The 24,103-nt window shown below is 36.5% G+C and overlaps 1 protein-coding gene across 4 annotated transcripts in view; it reads left to right on the forward strand.

The window, feature by feature from the left end:
* Nucleotides 1–24,103, forward strand: part of LOC150080867 (histone-lysine N-methyltransferase EHMT2-like) — a 558,915-nt gene that overhangs the window by 214,979 nt on the left and 319,833 nt on the right. For all 4 annotated transcript variants that reach the window (XM_090381696.1, XM_090381697.1, XM_090381694.1 and 1 more), the window contains one exon: nt 15,887–15,988. In XM_090381696.1, the coding sequence (XP_090237822.1) occupies nt 15,887–15,988 (102 nt within the window). The remainder of the gene's footprint in view (nt 1–15,886; nt 15,989–24,103) is intronic.

Consider the following 24,103-nt stretch of genomic DNA (forward strand, 5'->3'; position numbering starts at 1 on the left):
AACAAGACAGGTAATTCTCTCAATTAAAAACTACACAATTTTGAGAAAAGACAGGAATACTGCAAAATCCGCACATGGAGGGATAGCGATATTAGTTAACCCTAAAATCCCCGCTCGACATATCTCTCTACAAACTGACTTAGAAGCCGTTGCTGTGCGGGTTACACTTGGAATAACCCTAACTCTCATTTCAGTATACCTTCCACCAAACAGTACCATCATGCTAAAAGAACTAGAAGATCTAATAGCGCAAGTGCCAACACCTTTCTGCTTCTTAGGAGATTTCAATGGTTATCATCCATTATGGGGATCTTCTGACCTGAATCAAAGAGGGCAACTGATTGAGACCTTACTGAACCAACAGCAGTTAATCGTACTAAATACTGGCCATCACACTTTACATTTTCCCACAGGATCCACCTCAGAAATTGATCTGTTAATCTGTTCTCCAATTTTATTTCACAGCATAGAGTGGACAATCCTAAATGATCTGCACAACAGCGATCACTATCGAATTATATGCAAAATTCAAACAAAACAATCTCACTATCCAAATTACAGAGTAAAATGGAAGTTCTCAAAAACAAATTGGGCAAAATACTCAGCCAGTGTCTCTTTTGATGATCAATTTATTAAAACACAACCAATAGACAATGTCACTGAGCACATTTCCACACAAATTTTAACAGCAGTGTCTGAAGCAATCCCTCATTCGTCTGCAGACCAACACACATGTAAAATACTGGTGGAATGAGGCTTGTTACAGTGCCAAAAAGGAAAAAAAATAAAGTCTGGAATCTATTTCGTAGGTTTCCCACAACTGCCAACCTCATATTGTACAAAAAACAAAAGGCAAGAGCACGACAAATCAGAAGACAAGCCAAAAAAGAATCTTGGATAAGATTTGCCAGTACCATCACAAAGAACACTAGTAGTCAGTTAATATGGAAGAAAATCCAACAATTAAATAATAAGTGCATTCCTTTTTCTGCTCCAATCTTAATTAAAAATGGACGAGAACTGTCCTCTCCTATGGAAATAGGCAATTTCCTTGGAGAGACTTTCAGTCAAATATCGGCAGCACCTGCATATAACAATTCTTTCCTGAAAATCAAAACCTCGGCAGAAAAATATAAAATAAAATTTAATACCATCCAATCTCTTCCTTATAACCAGCCTTTCATCTTAACTGAACTCCAAGAAGCTCTGAACAAAACAGTAAACAGTGCAGCAGGACCGGACAGAATTTACTATATAATGCTCAAACATCTAAACAATACAGCCTTAAATCTATTATTAGTTTTCTATAATCGAATTTTTCTTGAATGTGTTTATCCTTCCTCATGGCATCACTATCATTCTTGAATTTCCAAAACCAGGAAAGGACCAATCACTTCCAGAAAACTATCGGCCCATTTCTCTCACTAGCTGTCTGGGTAAAACACTAGAAAAAATGATACACAGGAGACTAAAATGGATCCTTGAAAGTGAAATGCTGTAAAATATCAATCAATACGGTTTCCGAAAAACTAGATCCTGCATGGACCTAATGATAAGAGCTGAAACTAACATTTGCAATGCATATGTTAAAAATGAACATCTAGTAATGGTCAGTCTAGATATTGAAAAGGCATTCGATATCACACGACAATATGGCATTCTTCGAGTGCTCCATTCCTACGGGTTGAGAGGATGCTTACCTCAATTCATTCAGAATTTTCTTAAGCACAGAACCTTTCAAGTCTATCAGCAGAATGTACTTTCACAGTATTTTATCCAAGAAGAAGGGGTGCCTCAAGGATCTATCCTTAGTACCACCCTCTTCGTAATTAAGCTAAACACCACGACGCAAAATATTCCCAAAACTGTAGAAATATATTCATGTGCCGACGATCTTGCCATATCATGCCATTTACCAAACATTATCAGCATAGAGAGACAGTTACAACTTTCCATAAATAAGTTTGAGACGTGAACCCTACAAAATGGTTATCGCCTGTCAGAACAAAAGACAATTGCGATTCACTTTTGTAAAAAGCACAAATTACATCTAGAGCCTGAACTTAAATTAAGAAATCGACCAATCCCTCTTGTCAGCAGTATACGTTTTTTAGGTTTAACACTAGATACTAAACTGAATTTTGTAATGCATATAAATTACCTCAGAACCGTCTGCTTGAAAAAACTCAATATACTTAGAGCCACCTCAGCTATGGCATGGGGAGCAGATAGATACACTCACCTGCATTTGTATCGATCTCTCATCAGGTCACGTCTAGACTATGGTGCAGTAGTCTGACTCATCTAAGAAAACTGTACTTTCAAGACTGAATATCATACAACACAGTGCTCTTCGTATAGTTCTTGGGGCTTTTCGAACATCCCTGGGCCAAAGTCTCTATATCGAAGCAAACAAACCACCACTCCATCTAAGAAGGAAAATGTTACTCCTATGCAGCCAGAATTAAAAGCTCTCCTGTTCATCCCAATCAACCGTTACTTTTCAATCCTGAATGGAGATTAGACTACAAGAATTGATTTAATGCTGGAATGTAAATCTTGAAAATGCACTTAAAGAAACCAAAATATCTGATCCACCTTGGTCAACAAACTCAACTTGTTGCGACACCTATTTCCTACAATGGGGAAAAAAAGTATCTGGAAAATTGTAACATAAAACAACTGCACGCAGGACATTCTTCTAGCAATGCGCAGAGCTGCATAATCTATACCGATGGCTCAAAATCAGATGCCACTGTAGGTGCTGCAGCAGTCTTTCCCTCATTCACAATGTCTATATCTCTTCCGACTGAATATAGTAGTTATACTGCAGAAATGTATGCAATCCAGCTAACTATAGACAATATCAATATCTATCTCAACTCCAGTAGTTTAATATATACAGACTCCATGAGTGTGCTGTCCGCAATAAGTAATAAAATCTCAGCCTGAGATTTTATTACTTATTGCATAGTAAAAGAAATCCGGTCTCGTCTAAATCATTTGCAGGATAAGAATCATACTGTAAGTTTCTGTTGGATTCCAGGGCACACTGGCATCACAAGTAATGAAACAGCAAACCAGGCAGCCAAGCACCCAAAGAACAGTGCACCAACATCTTACCAAGTACCCTACATAGACCTTGTAAAACATATCCGGCATATCTGTAGAGACCAGTGGTTAAACCTTTGGAAGACACAGACAAACAATAAATTATATGAAATTAAACAAGAACCACAAATATGGAACTCCAGCTTCAGACAATACAGACATGAAGAGGTAATACTGGCAAGATTGTGCATAGAGCACACACACACACCCACACACACTTGACCCACCTATATTCATTCATTGTTTATCACAACTGACAGTTCACCATATCCTCTTAGACTGTTATTTTTATTCTCACATCAGAAATACTGCCTTCTGCTCCCTGGCCCAAATTCAAGAACCCTTAAGAGGCCTATAACACACATCTACTCTAATTTTCCCTTTCCCAGTACTTATGTCACACCAAATGACTCAACGTTGCATTGTCCACAAACGTCATTTGTATGCACTTTCTTAGATTTTGTGTTTCTTGTCTAACAGCATAACCCCTCTCCTCCCTTCCTGTCCTGTCTATTCTTTTTGTATACATTGTACTCCCCAAATTCCAATTCTGCACTGCTTATATCTGTGCGACGTCAAGTCTCTGATTATCCCAACAATATCTGCCTTTGATGTCTTGACCAGCATGTCAAACTCATCAAATTAGCATTAGCATTAGTAGAGGCATATGATGCCAGAAAGCAAGCTTATTCAGCATCAGCCAAAAAAAAAAAAAAAAAAAACCCACTCCCATTTCACCCCTCCGTTCGTTCGAAATACCTGTCCAGTTGAGCCTTAAATTTGTTTAGGCTATCAACTTCAACAACAAGTGATGGAAGTCGGTTCCACCAACCAACCACCCGCTGGCCAAAGGCAAATTTCCGCACATCTGTCCGACATCCGTCCTTCCTCAATTTGAATTTATGCCCTCTGAGGTGATTATTCTGAGCAAGATGCAGAATCCCATTGGCATTGAGCATGCTCAAACCATTCAAAGCCTTATACACCTCTATCAGATCACCTCACCGGTGCCTAGTCTCCAGACTCTGTAATTTGCAAAACTTAAGCCTTTCTTCGTAAGAGCAACCCTTTGTTCCATTCACTAATCTTGTTGCCCTTCTCTGTACCCGTTCCAGCAGCTCTACATCCTTCTTGAAATGAGGCCTCCAGACCTGTATACAGTACTCAAGATGTGGCCTAACCATTGCCTTATACAAGGGAATAATCACCTCCTTTTCCCTGCTAGAAAAATTCCTGTATATCATTGACAAGACACCATGAGCTACTCTTGCAGCTCGTCTGCACTGCTCAGAGAACTTCATATCTGCCTGCACAATTACCCCAGGTCCTTTTCATTCTCCACCACTGTCAGTGTATTAACTATACTCCTAGTATTGGTTTATTTATTAACTATACTCCTAGTATTGGTGTACATGCACCTGTTTCTGCTCTAAATTACCATAACACAGCCCATGTATTTACTTGTTTCATGGTGACTCCCAGCCGTTCCTGAAATCTCCAGCAACTTGCTTTCCATGCTGCTGCTCATTCTAATAGAAGCAGTGCAAGAATCACTTTTGCCTCTGCCTGCAGCCACTGTTAACCTTTTACATCAGGAAATATTCTTGCACCCTTTCTATTTAAGTGTACCCCACCCCTGTAGAAGTAGTCTCTCCTGTCAACAGGCACAGACCACACTGAAAAAAATTCTACCTCATGAACTTTGCATAATCTCTCCAAGATCAAAATGATTGACAAGGCTGTCATCATATACTCCCTACTGTTGTGTCTGGGCAGAATTGCAACACTTTCACATTCAACCCTAACCCTTTTTCGCGATGGTATATTACATTAATCACTAGCATCACAAATAGAAATATAAACAAAAGATATTTATTAATAGTTAAGACAAAGCTGTCATATTTGACAGGAGCCCCCTAAATATTACAAAATGAGCATTTGCAACCTTTATACAACAGTTTTGGTAAACATGACAATTATGGCTGAAATATCAGAAGCCCTCAATTTGCTTCAGTTTATCATTTTAAATGGAAAACAAAATGAAAAGTTCACCAGGTGCAAACTAATATATAGTTGAACCGCCTCTGTCCCTGATGACAGCAGCAGCACACCGTCAAGGCATTGACAAGATCAATTTCTGAAGATAATCAACTGATAGTTCGTGGTTCCAAACGTGAATTTTGGCTTCCTGAAGTTCACAAAGGATCTTTGGTTTCTTTTTGTGAACTGCAGATTCCACACGATGCCAAAGTTCTCTATAGGATTCAGGTCTGGTCTGTTTCCTGGCCAACTAACACTTGTAATGGACCGTTCTTCCAACCATTTTTCACCTGTAACAAATGTGAACACATTACTGTCAAACCTCTAATGCAGAAATGAAGCTAAAGTAACTACAGAAGTGCCTACTTACACTTTTCGCCCGATGACAAGGAGCAGAGTCGTCCTGAAAGATGCAGTTACTTGGCAGGTTGAAATGGTCTCTAATGGTTGGCAGCAGTTTGCCTTCCAATATAGTCAGGTATCCATTGGCATTTACAGAACCTTTTATAAACTGCAGGTGTCTTACTCCGCGATACGAAATGCATTCCCATATCACTGGTCTGGTAGGAAATTTCACTCTGGACATCATACAGTCTGAATGGTATTTTTCACCACGTCTACAGCTAATCATTTGTCTCCCATCAGAGCCATGCAGGTTGAATTTCTTCTGATCCGAGAAAATAACTGACTTCCACTGCTCGGAGGTCCATTTGACAAGCTCCTTACACCAAATTAATGGGCCCTTTTCATTTTTTGTGTGAAGAGGGGCTTCTTCTTAGGATGATGGGCTAAAAATCCATTTTTGAAGAAGCATTTTCGGACTGTTACTGCACTTGCTACCACTCTGCTATGTTCTTCCCATTCTCTTTTCAGCTTAGATGAAGAAGCTTTACGATTTTTAAGGTACAAGCTCTTCAAAGTGCAGTCCTGTTATGACATAGAGAATCATTTGCATCTGGTTCCTTTTTCCCTATCAGCAGAACCAGTATTCTTGAGTTTGGAAAGAAATCTACTCACTGTCGACTGATTACAAGACACTATAAGCAATATGACGGGAAGAACATCCTTCTTCACATAAAGCAACAACAGCACTCTTTTCTTCGTGGCATTAACTGCACATAACTCGCCATCCTGAAACAAGCGAGGAATGACTGCAACTCTTGTAGAGCGTGATTATATAGCTGAAAGTAACAGCTGATGCAATATTACGTCATCACCCATGCATTTCAATCTTATCTGATGCAATCTGTAAGAGATATTGCCATATACTTATGTTATTCGGATGACATTTGCAATTTTAAGGGGTGATGCATTTTCTTTGAACACCTGTGTATATATACAAATATATACAGGGTGTCTCAAAAATATTGGTACAAACATTTAGGGGAGAGGTAGGTAACATCTAAAGGAATGTGAATCACATAGGAACCCATAACCGGAAACGTCACGGGAAAGTAGTAGCAGAGGCACAAGAAGCAGAAATTACACAAGACAGTAATTAGTGGCAAACATTTATTTCACATAATATTAACAATGGAGTACGAGATGGATGCATTTCATGATGTTACAACAGATGCTCGAAGGTTCCACCATGAGACCCGATGCATGCGTGATGACACTGATGCAGCATGGATTGGCGGACAATCCATGCCGCATCAGTGTCATCACGCAGCATGGATTGGCGGACACGGTCAAACACACCTGGAGTTTCTTTGACAGTAGTAGCAACGCAAACGAGTCTCGCCACGAGATCCATTTCCGTCTCCACAGGCAATTCATACACGATAGATTTGAGGGCCCCCCACAGAAAGAAATCAAGGCTCGATAAATCAGGTGAGCGTGGGGGCCAAGCAATGGGTCCACCACGGCCATTCCAGTGACGCCCAAAACACCTGTTCAAATGGTCACGAACACACCTTCCATAATGGGCAGGTGCCCCATCATGTTGAAACCAAATGTTGTGTCTCACATTTACTGGAACATCGTCAAGTAACCCTGGTAGAACTTGTTCAAGAAAGATCCGATATTTAGCGGAGTTCATGCGGGATGGTAACAGGTATGGGCCGACTAAGCAGTCACCGACCATACCTGCCCACACATTTATTGCGAAGCGATGTTGTGCTGGATGGGGGTGCACACGGTGTGGGTTGTCGTGAGCGAGCCCACACATTAGCATTATGCTGATTGAATAAACTTTCCCGAGTGAAATAAGCCTCATCCGTGAACAAAACATAGGCTGGAAAATTCAAGTCTTGAACACTTTCTTGGAGAAACCACTTCGCAAAAGCCACACATGCAGGATGATCTTGGGGGAGCAGTAACTGAACCCTTTGGAGATGAAAGGGGGTATACGGAATCGTCGTGCCAGACACGCTGTACACTGCAACACTCCTAAGGCAGAGGCAACAGCACATGTGCTGGTAGTAGGATTATTCTGGATGGCATTCAACACACTTTCTTCCATGGTGGGAGTTCATATCGAACGTGGTCTGCCCACACTACTCCTGTTACCTCCAAATGACCCATAATCGCACAAATAAACATTTATAAATGTGGGAACATTTATATAACAAGAGTAGCTAAAGGCAATAATAGTGGTAAGGGTTACAAGGAAATAAAAAATAATACGGGTTGAGTCTCCCCAATCTGAAATTCCAAAAACCGAAAAGCTCCAAAAACCAAATCTTTTTGAAAAATACTCAAGTTCTGGAAAATGGAAGCCCTGGTGGGAAAGCTGTGACACGGTGTGTTGACGTCAGTAAAGCGCCAATTTTCATCAATGCAAGGTGTCTTACTCACCGTTTGTTTAGTTTATTCTTTGCTCTGTGATGTGTTGGCTCTCTCTGGTCTTCTCTCTCTCTCTCTCTGTGTGGTTTTTCACTTTCTTGTTTATTCTCCTTGACTTATGGCCGTGTTACTTTTCCTATGATAATTATTCTGAATGAGATGATCGTCAGGCTAGGACAAAAACCCATGCTCTCGGCAAATCAAGGGCTGTTCTAACACTTGATTGCTGCAGCATTGGATTGAGTTGTGATTTATTTAGATTGGGCAATCACACAGCGTCAACCCAATCCCCGCCCTAACCTTTACTGGTTTCTACTTGTTCCTACTGGTGTATGAGAATATGGGCAGAGAGAATGAGACATTATGTAACACACAACAACATTTATTATAACAAAAGAAAACATGTGTACAGACTTGCACTCTGTTTGGTTGTTTGTGTAAAAGTAAAGATATGTATATATGTTGTTTCCATTCATAACAGAAACATGAATCTGTTTAGGATTATAATATTATCTTGGCAAAACATCTTTATAGCATACTGGATTCTAGTATCACTGGAACTATTCATTCATTAGACATTGGTTGGCACTGGTTTAACAATCTACAATGTTCACAAAACACGTCAACATAGAACAGAACGGCTGGATAGCAGAAGAACCTTAGGCAAAGTGTTTTTGGTGTTCTCATTACTTTACACTATCTTACACTTGTCCTAATGTGAACAGTCTTACTCCCTCTCGTTTCTTATTCCAATAGCACCTTTCTGTGAGATTCTCCTGTGCCACCAACCATATGAGAAATTTCCTTTCATTGTCAAATTAACAAAGATTAAATATTCAGGAAGGAAGCATTGAAATGGTATCTGTTGATGTTGATTTCGAGGTTTACATTCACACAAATGAAATAATGGCTTACCGGCTAAATCACTTGCTCCAGAACAGGTTATGAGACCTCCTTTCCTCTGGTGGAAACTAGGGTGTGGTCCTCTCTGAGCCTTGATTCCTTTGCCTCAGCCCCTCCTTGACTGTTCTTAAGGCTGGAACGACACCAACTGCAACTTTTCCTTCACATCGCCAATACTCTCGTTGTTCGACGACAACAATAGATGCAAAGATATTGTTGAAAATTTCAAAAAAACTTGATACTTGATACCAGTGATAAGAAGGAGAGGAAGCATTTAAGTTTATCTATGGACCAGAAAGTAAATTTGATAAAGAAACTGAATGGCGATGTAAGTGTGAGACATCTTACATAAGAGTTTGGTGTTGGAACAGCCACCATCTACGACCTGAAGAAAGAGAAGGATAAACTGTTCAAGTTCTGTGGTGTGCAGGTGATGAACAGAAGTTAATGAAAAATATAAAAACACTGCATAAAGCTAAAAATGGCGATCTTGATTGTGTTTTGAAAGAGTTGATCCATCAGCATTGCAGTGAACACATTCCACTTACTGGTCAGCTGATCATGGTACAAGCAAAGATCGATCATAAAGAACTTAAAATTGAAGTGAACCGTGAATATTCAACAGGCTGGTTACAGAAATTCAAGAAAAGACACAGCATTAAATTTTTTAAAGATTTGTGCTGATAAAGCATCTGCTGATGATGAGGCAGCAGAGAAATTCATTGATGAGTTGCCCCACTCATCGCTGATAAAAATTTGATTACAGGACAAGTCTATAATGCTGATGAAACATCATTGTTTTGGCATTATTGCCCCAGGACGACACTAAGTACAGTTGACGAGACAACCCCAACAGGAATTAAGGATGCCAAAGACAGATTAACTGTGCTGGGATGTACTAATGCAGCAGGCACGTATAAGTGTAAACTTGCTGTGATAGGCCAAAGCTTGCTTCCTCACTGTTTTAAAGGAGTGAATTTCTTAACAGTCCATTATTATGCTAACAAAAAGGCATGGATCACCAGGAACATCTTTTCTGATTGATTTCACAAACATTTTGTACCAGCAGCTTGTGCTCACTGCAGGGAACCTGGACTGGATGATGACTGCAAGATTTTATTTCTTGACAACTGTTCTGCTCATCCTCCTGCTGAAATGCTCATCAAAAATAATGTTTATGCCATGTACTTTCCCCCAAACCATGACTTCATTAATTCAGCCATGTGACCAGGGTATCCTTAGATCCAGTAAAGTGTAAATATCAAAACACTTTCTTGAATAGCATGCTGGCAACAGTGAACAGAATCGTGGGTGGAGAAGATTTCCAGAAGGAATTTAACCTGAAGGATGCCATATATGCTGTTGCAAACGCTTGGACCTCAGTGATTAAAGACACAGTTATGCATGCCTGGCACAACCTCTGGCCTGCAACTATGCTGAGTGACAATGTTGAGGCTAATGATTTTGAGAAAAAGATGATGTCTGAATTCTACATAATCAAAAACAGTGCCTTAGGAGGAAAAAGTAGATATTGAAGAACAACTATTTCTAAAAGAACCAAATATAATAAAATTTTATGGAAATCCATCCGCTAGAAGTCCAGTTATTACATGCGGACGGACGAATGGATACGGTGAAGACAATAGGCACGTTACTAAAATATGCAATTCGTCTAAAAATCAATCAATAGTGCTTGCTTCGGCTCATTGAAGTATTGGAATATGAAGGATTGGCCTGCGTAATAATTAGACCTCCTTACAAACATCGAAACACTTTTATGTTGTTCATTACCAAATGTGATGTTTAATTAAATCATCTGAAGTTTGGCAGTTTTTTTCACACACAAAAGATGTATCAGGTGAAGATAGCATTTTTTTCTTCCCCGGAAAGTCGCGTTTTTTATTCAGAAAAACAGAGAAGCCGATCATAGGAGAAACACAGGTGACAGACAGTACACTGACTTCTCGTGGACGTAGTTAATTACCAGTTCCTTGGCAACTAAGGCCATGAGTAATTTTTTTGAATTTCCATTTCCTTCCCAGTGAATTAAATACTTTAGATATTTTATGTGAATGTGTTAATTATTATCAGAGCTTATACAAATTAATGTTTTTTTCTTCGTAATCACTAGAAATGCTCTAGACCACCTTGAAAAATTGAATTCTTCTGAATTTTGGAATATAGGAATGTCGCAATAGACCTTAATTATCGCAGTAATGTCCAGGTGATATCTTATAAAATATGTTTAAATACCATTATGAATGGGGTTTAGTATTCAGAATATTCCAGTTCAGTGATATTTGGGATGATATCGTTGTGGGTTGCTAGAAAATGAATATTTGCATTTACGGGCCACACAGACCCATGTAATTGAGTTGTTATATCTAACATTTGCGACATTACTGTTAATCTCCTTTTACAAAGTGTCATGAGCTTGCCACTATTAATGGACCTAAATCAAGCCAGGTGTTTCCCTCTCGGAGATCCTTTCACAGATTGTTTTCGTATTGCGTGCATAGGGCAGTGAACTGCAAACCATGCTTGATATTCAGAAGTTGATGCCGTACTTAAACGATACCATTAATGATATTTGTTTACTGCCAGAGGAAGCGGTAATTTGCTGCTAATAACATCTCTTAAGTAAACCATATTTCAATGGCCAAGCTCCAATTGCGTTTGCTACACCTATCACCTGCAGCAATTATTGATGTTATTAGTCTCTAGGGTCACCGCTACACTTCCTTCGCACACAGCTCAAGTATCACATGAACCACTGTAATTGCTGTAATGGAAGCTGTCCCTGACGCTTCATCGTCATTACGATGAATACTTCCTGAAGTTTAGTGTGTCTTTTTATCGTATTACTCAGTGTATATTTTATTGTTATCTTGAGGTGTAACTTCGTTTCGGACGTTAATCCTGCTAGACAATACCATCTTCCTTGAAAAGAGAACATACCTGAATAAGTGATTTATGACGTATAGTATGAGTAGGATACGTTCCACCTTCCTGCTCTTCACAAAGCTTAAACTTCTCGATTATCTGTCCGGTTCCCTTAACAACACTGAGATTGCTAGACAAGACCCTCTTTACTGGGGATAATCATCCTGGCCTCTAACCTTTCTTGGTATAAGCATACCACAAATATTACTTTTCTGCATCGAAAGCACTAGGTTTTTTCTTACGCTCTTAGTGTTAATTTTTTTCTAAACATCTTGAAGTTAGCCGAAGATTATAAATGATGCTAGAACTAGGGGACATAAATTCAAGTTACGGGGGGGCGGAATGTTTAGATTGGACTGCAGGAAGTTTTATTTTAGCCAGTGAGTTATAAATTACTGGAATAAGTTGCCTACATGGGTGGTAGAGGCTGACAGTTTGGGGAAATTCAATGGTCATCTGGATAGTACCTTCGGGTCAGGGAAACGCATAGGATGATAGGTTTAATTTCCTTTTCTTTTATTAATTATTATTATTTATTTATTTTATTTATTTTTATTTTATTTTATTTTATTATTTTTTTTTTATCATTGTTTTATTCGTTTTTTTTTTTTTTTTTTTTTTTTTTGTTTTTGTCTGGTGCAGCATAAGCCATAGGCTTTCTTGCACCATGCGGCCATTACTAATACTAATACTAAGTCTTTAGAATTGATAATGAGGCTTCAGTTATTCATTCAATGGCTGATGGTGAAATAGCTGAAATGGTTTTGAATCAAGGCAATCATGGTAAAAGTGACGATGAAGGTGACATTGTTAGCACTGCAGTAAAAATGCCTATAGATGACATGGTGAAAAAGTGTGATGAATTCATTGAAGGACTAGAGCAGCGTGCTTTTATAACAGAAAAAGAAACAATGTCAGTTTATGAAATAAAAGATAAACTTCTACAACAGAAACCTTTGTTAATGAGGCAAATGACTCTGGGAGAAACATTTAAAAAAACTGTTCAGCACAATGTCTCCTCATCCCTGAAGGACCCTGTTCCTGGTCCCTCAACCACTTGTGATGTTCCTTCTCAAGATGGTAAATAAAAAGGAATTTTTTTTGCATGAAATATGAATTTTGAATTAGTATTTGTTGCATTTATATTTTTTGTTTGTTGCATTTATATTCTTTTGAAAGCAGAGACCATCATGTTTTTTTTTGTAAATAAAATTGAATTTTTTGCATGAAATCTAAATTTTATTTCCACCTTACTTCAACTGCCCCATGCCACGTATTCTAAAATCTGAAACATTTCCAGTCCCAAGCATTTTAGATTAGGGATACTCAACCTGTAGTAGGATGTACAGTAAATACAAGTATATACAATATTCGTTTTTCCAGTTTCCAATATGAAATTGCTAATGTTGACTTACAATTTTGCCATGATACAGAAAATTCATAAAGGATGCCTGTTTGTGTAATCATCTTGTTGGAGATGGAGTGGTTGAGCTGGTTTTATGAATTTTTTTATGTAATGCACAGGGAAATCCATATGGCATGTTGTGTGGATTTCCCTGTGCATTGCATAAGCACGACATATTAAATCATGTGCTTAATATGTCAAGGTCAACAATGTGTAACATTACATCGCCATCTGAGGATGAAACCATACAAGTTCTATGCAGTTTGTATAGAAGCCATTGATCAATGACAAAACCAAGAGGATGGAAATTTGTTGATAAATTTCTCTGTGATTCCAATTTTGTGCTTATGCTGCCATCTACTGCAGTGCACACATTTTTCAGTTAGTGAATAAAAACTTGAAAATATCTCTAACACTTGGAAGTAGTTTCAGATTTGTATCATGTACCTTATTCAGGCATGTTTTAGTTTTATAAAGAAGGTTTGTGGGCACCCTGTGCTTTATTCAATAAAAACACTATATGATGCTTGACATTATTTTCATAACTGCTTTTAGCAACAGCAGTGTCCAGAGTTTTTACTGAGGAATGAGCACAATTTTCTGGCAGTCACATACCACTTTTACTCAGCAGTGAGAATTGGTTGTCATTTAAGTAGCTATACAGGGTGTTTCAGTTAAACGTTTCAGAACTTCTAAGAGGGGTAGGGTACATCCTGACAACTCGAAATCATATAGCAATGTGGGGTCGGAAATGCTTTCCTGAAGCGGTGTTGTACACAGAAGCACCATAAAGAAAAGAGACCGTAAGTGAGAAATCGTTTTAATAATACATGAAAAGACGCAAAAGGTACATGGATTAAAGTAAGTGTTCGAAGTTTTCTTCCACGGGCTACAATGCACGCCTCACATCTCCGACGCATGGACATCCGAACATTCTGGAATACTCCAGGCGAATTTCGAATTTCTTCGGCAGCTACTGCGATTCTTGCAACCAGCTCCTCAGCATTGTCAACAGGGGTGTCATAAACTAGCGATTTCATGACCCCAGAAATAAAAATCAAGACATGATAGGTCGGGTGACCGAGCAGGCCAACGCACGGGACCACCACGTCCGATCCACTGTTGACCAAATGTGACATCCAGGTAGTTACGAACATCTCCGCTATAATGGGCAGGGGCTCCATCGTGTTGGAACCACATTGTCTGTTGCGTCGATGCAGAAATCTGTTCATCTCTCAAAAGTTGTGGCAATACTTGCTGCAGAAAGATCAAGTAGATAGGTCCGGTTAGACGACACGGTAACAGGTAAGGTCCGATGAGGTGATCTCCCATAATACCGGCCCATACATTGACCGAAAATCGAATCTGTGCTGCACGACGTCGCACGACGACTTCTGTGTACAATACCACTTCAGGAAAGCATTTCCGACCCCACATTGCTATATGATTTCGAGTTGTCAGGATGTACCCTACCCCTCTTAGAAGTTCTGAAACGTTTAACTGAAACACCCTGTATATGAAGTTTTTTTGTGTATATTGTCTTCCCTTGCAATACTGGTTGAAATGTTATTAATCAGTTGCTGGTTGCATGCTAAATTTTTAATAAATAAAATTTTTCACTGTTTGTGGCAAGGTTGTATTGATAAATTTAAAAAGGGAAAGTTTTGACTCATTAAAGTGGGGTATCCTAGTACATAAAAAAGGGGGGGGGGGGATATATGTATATGTGAGCAAAAATGATTAATATGGACGAAAACTAGTAAGTGATCTAATTATCCTTAATGAAAATGAAATGCTCTAAATAGAGCCATTTATATTCATTTTTTCTAAAAGTTAGTTGTGTTTACTAAAAAAAGTAAATTAATTGAAAACATATTACAATGATAATAATTAAAAAAACAAACAAAAAAAAAAAAAAAAAACTGAGTGAGCAACCAGTTACAGTGAATTTCATCTCTCTGAATTATTGAACGGACTTCTTCACTATTGAGGATACTTTTTTCTGTCCCAGTGTCAATATAGGGAGGTTTCATAGTGTGTGTGTAATTTTTAGATGAATGCATATTATGGGAATTATGAGATTCTATCAATTGTGTTCAGTTGCATTACAGGTGAATTGAGCCTATATGTGTGTGTGTGTGTGTGCCTAAAGGTGCAATTTAGTAGTAGCATACTTGCCCGTGTTTAGTCTAATACTAAAAATAATGTTAAAAACTAATGCCAATAATATTATCATTCCATTCATACAGATGATCATTCCTCTGCTACTTGTCAAGGGAATTTGAGCGGAGATATGAACAAATGGAATGAATGGCTACATACCCATTTCTGTTGTCCCATTAACAGTTTTACCAATTATATTATTAATGCATTTTATTGCTTTGTTAGTAAGGCCTTTTTTTTTTTTTTATCTGAAATTAGCATCCAGAAATTTCAGATTTGAAAAGAAAAAATAAATAAAATAAATAAATATGCCTGAAATGTAGCCTACACACATTAACTTGTTTCAGTTAATATTAAAATTTTTTGCACTTTCGAAATGCATGAAGGGAGACTATAAGCTTGCTTTGACAGAATTATTTCAGTAAGCTTGTGGTGTCCCTTTGTATGTGCTTTTTAAAATTCTTTTATAATATGGGACACAGTATAGTTTTGAAACAGTTGTAATCCTTAAATTTTGATCCTTTTATATTTTAGGGTGAAGATGGAATGACTTGTCTCCATATTGCTGCCAGGACTGGAAACTTAGCATTATGTAAAGTTCTTCTTGAGACTGGTAGAATAAATGTTAATGCAATGGTATGTAATTGCTGGTATATGAATTTTAAAAAAGTGATATATCCGTGTTAAGTTTTAGCATAACATGATGAGCAATACAATTAAATTAGCATGTTAGTTCTCTAGGTCACAGCAGTGGGCATTGGTGTAGAGACTTCATTAATCAGGTTTTTTTCTTGGGATAAATGAAAATAACTACTTGAAAGTGGGAAAATTTAAAAAATTATTCTTAATTCTAACACTGTATTGCTTGAACCATTCTAAAAAACATTATTAGAGACAGTCATCTCTTGTTACCCAGAAAAATTATTTCCTTGAGTGCTCAAGGTCAATTTCATGGTCGAGAAAGTAGGCAAAATCTAAGGGTACCAAAAGACAATGTTGATTAACACAGTGTTAATTTTCCATAGTCCTGAAAGATTAAAAGTGTAACAGTTAAAAAATAATGATGCAACTTGGAGGGGGAGGCACTGCGAATACTACAATTCACAAAAAATTCTTAAATTTTGTATTATTTTCAGCAATGACGTTGTTACCATGCAGCTTTGAATTTCATTATGTAATAGCCATAAAAACTAAGAGTTGTTTGGGGATGGGGTTAAAATACATTTTATTACTGTATTTATGAATACATTTATACATTACTATTAATTTATATATTGTCTTTCTAAGCAAAGAGTTAAAAAAATATTATTTCTTTCAATTCTTGCATGCCATTGTAATGTATATGGAATAAATGTGATTACAGTATTCATGCTTTTTAATTACTATGAAAAAGTATACTTGGCATGATATAAGTATTCTTTGGAATGGTTCATGTTCTATGGTTCACTGCTCCTGCTATTCTGGATGTCTTCATCACTTATAAGGCTAATAATTTTAGCTTTTGTGTTGACATCTTTCCCTCCATACTTAGCATGATAACTATGGATTTAAATCTTTCCATCCCTAATTTTACAAACCAAAATAAAAATTTCAAGAGAGGCCCAGTATTCCACAGAACTTGATAATTGATACATGCTAAATTTTGCCATATCAGCACTTCAAAATAAATACTCATTAACTTAAAAATTTTTGCTTTTGGCTAGGAGCATATTTCATGTCCCTAATACAAATTATTGTCCTCTGTTCTTGTATAAGTTTTTCATAGAAGAATGTGTGACTACAGTGAGAGTGAATATAATAGTTCTTCGACTTTTTCAGTTCTAGCAATTTGCTGTGATGTATAAGTACAAGTACTTATAATGTTTGTACGATGGTTGTGGATACAAAAATCATTGGACAGTAAATAATAAAAATGTGCTATTTTTTTTTTTTTTAATACACTAAATTGCAATAAATTGCATTATTTGATGATTTTTTGGAAAGCACCAGTAACTAACCATAACCCTTTGATATTTCTATATTTTAACACAAAAATTATTATTAAAATCAATCAATCAGATATATGGTTAAAATGTTTGTATAATGGTTTGTGGATACAAAAACCATTGGATAGTAAATAATAAAAATCTGCAAATTTTTTTTTTTAATACATTAAATTGCATTATTTGATAATTTTTTGGAAAGCACCAGTAAATAACCACCCTTTAGTATTTCTATATTTTAATACAAAAATTATTATTAAAATCAATCAGATATATGGTTAAGATTTTAGATACTGATTTTAAAATTTTTTCAAAGATTGTGAGATTGCTAAGTTTTGGTTTTGTCATCATAGTGGTCATGCAGGTCACATGTATTATGAGCTGTCATTAAAAGAGCTGTTCTGTTTTTCGTGTATAATTGCAAATATCTGCTACAGAGAGTATCCACATTTATTTTTTTACTTTTTAATACTTTAATGCTGCTAAAAAGGGAAACATCCCCCCCCCAACACTATCATTTATTAATTAAACTTCATAACTTAGCACAAGGTATGTGATAAAATTTGTCTTTCATCTTTTAACTTAGCTCAGAGAAGTATTGAAATTAAGAGTAAGCACCTGAAGCAGCTTCCATGTTAGCATGTTATCTGTGCAGATGCTTGTAAACATTCAGTGAGTGGTAACCCCAAGTCCTGTGCACAACCATAAATGCATTGTTCTGATTTACAGTACTAAATACTGTAAATCAGAACAAAAATAAGTGTTTGCTTTTAGCTATGAATTTTAACCATTATTTATGAATTTTTGGAATGTTAAGAATTTCAGAATGTTGTTATTTTTTAACGTTTTATAAATTATGGCATGTTGAATGAGCCTCGCAAATGTAGGTGGCAGTGAAAATGTTAATCTCCTCTAGAAATAGTGACTTCATTTATATGCACAAAAAAGATTGCTTCTAGGTGGCTGCTAGCATATAGTCATGCCATTGCAGTGCTCCATGTATCTTTTTTTAAAATTTTGTATCATTTAGCTGCAGTTATCATCAAGCTATAAGTTACCATCTAATATCAGATAAGTACTTCATTTTGTTATTAGCTATTTGCACTTAACAGTTGACTCTGGACATTTTGTCCTACCCAATGACAATTAGCTAAACGGTGCAGTGCTTTCATTAGCTTCAAAGAATACAAAAGGCACCTACTAAGTGTCGCGGCGCCTCCATAGCCAGGCGGGCAGGAGCAGCAGTGCTTAGCACACGCTTCTTGATTAGACCGGGGTTCGAGCCTGTGACCACCAAATATGGAGGATGCGGAAAGGTCAGGGAATGACCACCGCATATCTCCAGAGCAATATGGCCTTAGTTGCTAACGCTCCTAAAAACCAAATAACAACAACAACTAAGTGTCACAAATTAGCACTGGCTGGCACATTATGCCACCATGGAATTCCTCTTGTATGTTAAGCTGTTTATGTCGGCCCACTAGCTACAAAGATTTACCTGATTACTTACAGTAGTTATTTACTATTTTATTGGATTATAGTATATCTTCGTTTACTCCCACGTCATTGGCTACTTCTGAATCATTTGCTACTGGTATCATTTTGGGCTATGGATATTAGAATTTTACTGTGGCTTTACTTCCTAAGTAAAAATTAGAAAAAAAATGCACAAAACTAGCCCATCATCAGGGCTGTCTTTTAAAATCAATAAACCATTTGTTACCCCTCCTCCCTCCATTGGTTTTTGCAAACAGGGTTTGCTTTGTATATAAATTTTGTATTCAAACAAGTGTTTGAAACCTGAAAATTATAATATAACTGCTTTTGCTATGTGGAAACATTTACAAAGGCGTAATTACTAAGGGCTCATCAGATATTTCCAACTAGCCCTTGTAATTCCCATATAGGTCTTTCTGCAAATTTTTCTAATAATTTTGCTCTTTGATAAACTTGTTATTTGTGTATAATTGTGGAGTTGCCCACTGCTGTAAATCATAGCAGAAGTTTTTCCTCTCAATGAGGCTGTTCCTGTGCTGCCGCCTGTTTTCGTATCTCAAAATGAACGTCTAGTTTGACATGTCTTCAGAGAGTTTACTGTTTACTAAATTATTACCAAGCTAAATTAATAACCATACAAAATAAACCCAACTCTTTTCAAAGATTCTTTTTGCTGATATTAACCAAAACATGCAGGACAGTTTCAGCACTAGCCCTACCTTTCTTATCTCTTTGCATTCCCTTAGATCTATTCTTAATTTACAGAGGATCAAATTTCAACAGTGCTGAATTTTACAGCATTGTCAGTAATTCATCTCCCAAGTGTGACAAAGCAAGAAGGTATCAAATTTTGGTTAATAGATGACAGTCTAGATGGTTTGACTGCATCAGTAGCTTAACAATTAAATCCTTCATGTAACTCTAATGTAACCTTTGTATTAAAATTACTTCCAAGTGGTTTATTCCAAGTTTAAATACAAATTTTGTACTCATGGGACTTGGGTCTTTAAACTATAAGTTAGCACGTTTTAAGCTTTCTAATAAAAATTGTACTTGTATTGCCCAAGAAGACTGAGAACAAAAGGAAAACAATACAGGTAAGTATGATGAAGTTTGACAACAGCTCTTCTCAGAAACCACAATCTTGACACCTGGTCAAGAACAAAATGAAAGAAATTTTCAGCAACTGCAAAAATATGCACGGCTGTTTCTCTCCAGCAGGAAATTCTCACTTTTAGTTGCTTCCTATGCACTGTCTCAAAAACCTTAATTTTTGTTTGTTGGAACTGATCATCCCAAATGTTACTACATTTGATTATTTATATATTTGTATATTTGACTGTTTGTCTTGTACTATTTTTATACAAGACAAACAGTTTATCTTGTATTATGTTCTGTAGTATTCCTGTTCATTATGTATTATGCATTTATGATGTGGGGGGGGGGGTTGAAAACTTTGTGGCATGCATTACGAAAGGGTAGTGATACAATGGTGAAAATTTTTGTACTTAATGTATAACACTTCACGTGGCAACTACCAAATTTCATGCAGTTTCAATAATGTCTTTTTTAATTACAGGTCCTGAAGTCAACAAAGTTATGAATGAGAAAGATGGATAATATCAGTCACCTTGCAGTCATCCAGTATTTGGGAAAAAAAGGACTAATGCCAAAGTCAATTCACGAGGGTATGATTACAACGTTGGGAGAGGATGCCCCTTCCTATTCTGTGGTTAAGAAGTGCACAGCAGAATTAGACAAGGGAGGGAGAAGATAACCCACATTATCTAACACCTGCAACATCCATCACTGCAGAAGTTGTTGACAGTGTGTATGATCTAGTGACGAGCAATTGACGAGTGACAGTTCATTACATTGCAAGCATCTTGGTCATCTCTTCTGAATGTATGTACCACATAATAACACAGGTGTTATTATGTGGTGTCAACATGATGGGTGTGGCCAAACATTATAGCATATCAAAAATGCATAAGAGTTGTCAAGTCAAATGAACATTTGCTTCTTTTCCAAGCAGATCCAGCAAATATCCTTGTAAGATTTGTGACCATGAATGAGACCTGAGTCCATCACTTTCAGCCAGAGACAAAGGTATAGTCCAAACAGTGGAAACACATTTCCTCTTCCCCTCCATTGAAATCCAAGTCAATTCCTTCTGCTAGCATGGTGATGGCATTGGTATTTTGGATACAGGTGGAGTGTTTCTGGGGGATTATCTTCAGAAAGGCCAGACAGTCACACGGATGTATTATGCAAACCTTATCAGACGTTTGCATGAAAACATCAAAGATGAACACAGAGGAAAACTTAGTAAAGGGTCTTGTTCCATCAGGACAATGTGCCTACTTACAGGTCTGTCATTGCCATGACTGCACTGCATGAGTGCAGCTTTGAAATCTTGAACCATCCCCCATCATCATCAGATCTAGCACCATCAGACTTTCACTTATTTTCAAATTTGAAAAAATACCGGATTGGTATCCATTTCTCTGCTGACTGTTACATCACTGCTGCAGTGGATGCATTCCTGAAGGCCCAAGAGAAAACTTTTTTTGCAGTTGGAATCAATCCATTACGAAACAATTGCTGCATCAGTGGCAAAAGTGTATTCTCCAGATGGGGCTATGTTGAAATGTAACATGTTACAAGACTCCTTAAATAAACTCATTTTCCGGCCACAAACTTTTTAAACATTTCTCGTACTGTTTATTATAACTGTACGTTTCTGATATTTAGACATTATGGACTGAATATCACATTAATGATTTTTTTATTTATTTATATATATATATATATATATATGTATGTATGGATTAGACTACCTGGACATTCTTTTCCCCTGGACTTAACTATTGAAACTTGAAATAATTTCAAGCTTATTGTTTTGTTTTAATGTCATTAGCATTAAATATTTATTAATGCATTGGAAGTCCTCATTCATTGTAGTTACGTTTCTAGAATCATGACAAACAACAGGGCCAATCAAACGGCCAATCAACTTGCATATGATATGTATTGCATGAAAGATATGTTCCAAAGGGGTGGGGGGGGGGGGGAACTGAGTGCATAAAAAAATAAAAAATGTTCTTTACTATCATTTTTAATAAAGTATAAATACAGTAGAACCCGGATAAGAAATTCCTGCACGAAGTTTTTCCCGTACTAGTTTTGGTTTCTTAAGACCCAATTTCAACTCTATGTATTGTAATGTATTATTTTTTGTTGTAAGAAGTTTCCTGGGTAAAAAGTTTTCCCGCATAAAAAGTTTGTGATAAACAAGTATATTATTACATATAATATTATTATAATGATGTTATCCCACTTCATACATTTTTTAAATATAGAAATTCTTTATTTTTAATATAAAAAAAATATTAAATGATATAACCATTTTGGTAATTGAACAAGTTAGTGACGGGTATCATTTCAGTTCGTAGTAAATGACCAAAGTAGGTGAAATGGCATCTTTTTTGATATACAGTATCTCATATTGTGAATGCCTTCACAATGAGTTGCACTGATATTGTACTACCTCCAATAAGCAACGATGTGCCAATAGAGAAGACTAATGTTACTTATTCTCGGCGGATATCATCACCCACGAGTGGTAAATATCCACCGAGAATACACTGGTGAAGTGTTGCCTATTTGAGAATTCAGTGTCGAAGCGTTGCTTATTCAAGGTAGTTCAATATCAGGGCAACTCGTGAAGGCATTCACAATATAAGATATCACAAAAACGATGCCATTTCACATACTTCAGTTATTTTCTATGAATTAAATGATGCTAAGCACTAACTTATTTGATTAGTGAATTTTCTGTAGTCTGAGCTTTCATTGCTAAAACCTTTTTAGTATAAACATTTTGTTATATAATGGAAGTGACATATTGCAATTTTTTTCATCAATATCCATAATTGGATGTCGACCACATGAAGTGCACTGAAGCATTTGCCATTAAGTTGTGATGATTGTGAACGGTTCTGAATTACTTAGTTGATTGTTGTTCTGGCTTATTGTAATTGTCACCTTTTAAGGTATGTTGAAACTCCAAAGGAGCTCATCCTTCCAACTTGGTAATGAGTTTAATGACCAGAATGTTAAGCAATTAGAAATCTTCAGTTTAAAAAATGTTTCACATAAGCAGAGTAAAATATTTATAAATTCTGAAATAGTACTTAAAAATGATCTTTAACTTATGTATGTGTATCTTTTCATTTTCATTTGTGTAGTTAATATTTCATACCCTTAGGTAATTTTCCCTCCTTAGAAGTTTTCACGTGTAAGAAGTTCTAAACCTCCAGTCCCTTGGAAAACTTCTTATCTGGGTTCTACTGTATATTACTAAATAGAAAACAATTGGTTGCTTAATCCCCTTCCTCACTCCATGTATTACTTGCCCTCACTCCCAATAATTTCTGTTCCAGAGTCACCGATTATTTTTCTTCTTAGTATATCTTCTTTTAATGTAAGCTATAAATTTAAAAAAAAAAAAGTCACTAGTTCGTTTCTGCATGGACTCGCCTTATTTTCTTTCTCTTTGTAAGTTCTTTGTAATAGAAAAGTGATCAGACCATCCATGACTAGCATTAAAAGCATCCTCATTTGCATTTTTGCTAAATTTTTGCTTTACACGCATGTGGACTCAGCGTTTTTTCCATAATTACCCTTATATCTATAGGCATGTGCTCAATTTAAATGGCCAATTGTGTTACATTCTTTCCATAACACTTCTGCTTTATTTGCAAGCATATATCACTGAAGTTAACAGCATGGATAAATCTCTTGCAATGTCCAGTAACTTCATGCCGATGAATAATATTAAATTTTTGCTCTTACTAAAAAATTATTAAAAATTATACAAATGAACAGTTTCACAGTTTCTGTTACAGGCTGTTTAGATGTCATAATTAAGCAGGTATAGTGTTCACACCTGAATATAAATCTCATTAGGAAATTTAATTAATTTCAGTAGTAATTGTTAGAAGTTTATTAAAACATATGAAGACATTTTTAGTTTTTTTATTCTTATTAAATTAAATTTATTAAAAATTATTATTATAATTATTCTTAAAATATTTAAATAATTAATGATCCAGTAAATTTATAAGAAATTGAGAAATTCTCGCTAAATGCAACAAAACAAACTAATTTAATATTTGGCTAGGGCATTGCCACTTACACACCACAGTTTGTAGTATGCCAGTGATGATGAATTAATGAAACGATGAACTGCCACTTCCTGCATTATTAT

This window comes from Mastigoproctus giganteus, chromosome 9 (genome assembly GCF_048544385.1).
Source record: "Mastigoproctus giganteus isolate SK-2022 chromosome 9, ASM4854438v1, whole genome shotgun sequence".
Lineage (NCBI taxonomy): Eukaryota > Metazoa > Arthropoda > Arachnida > Uropygi > Thelyphonidae > Mastigoproctus > Mastigoproctus giganteus.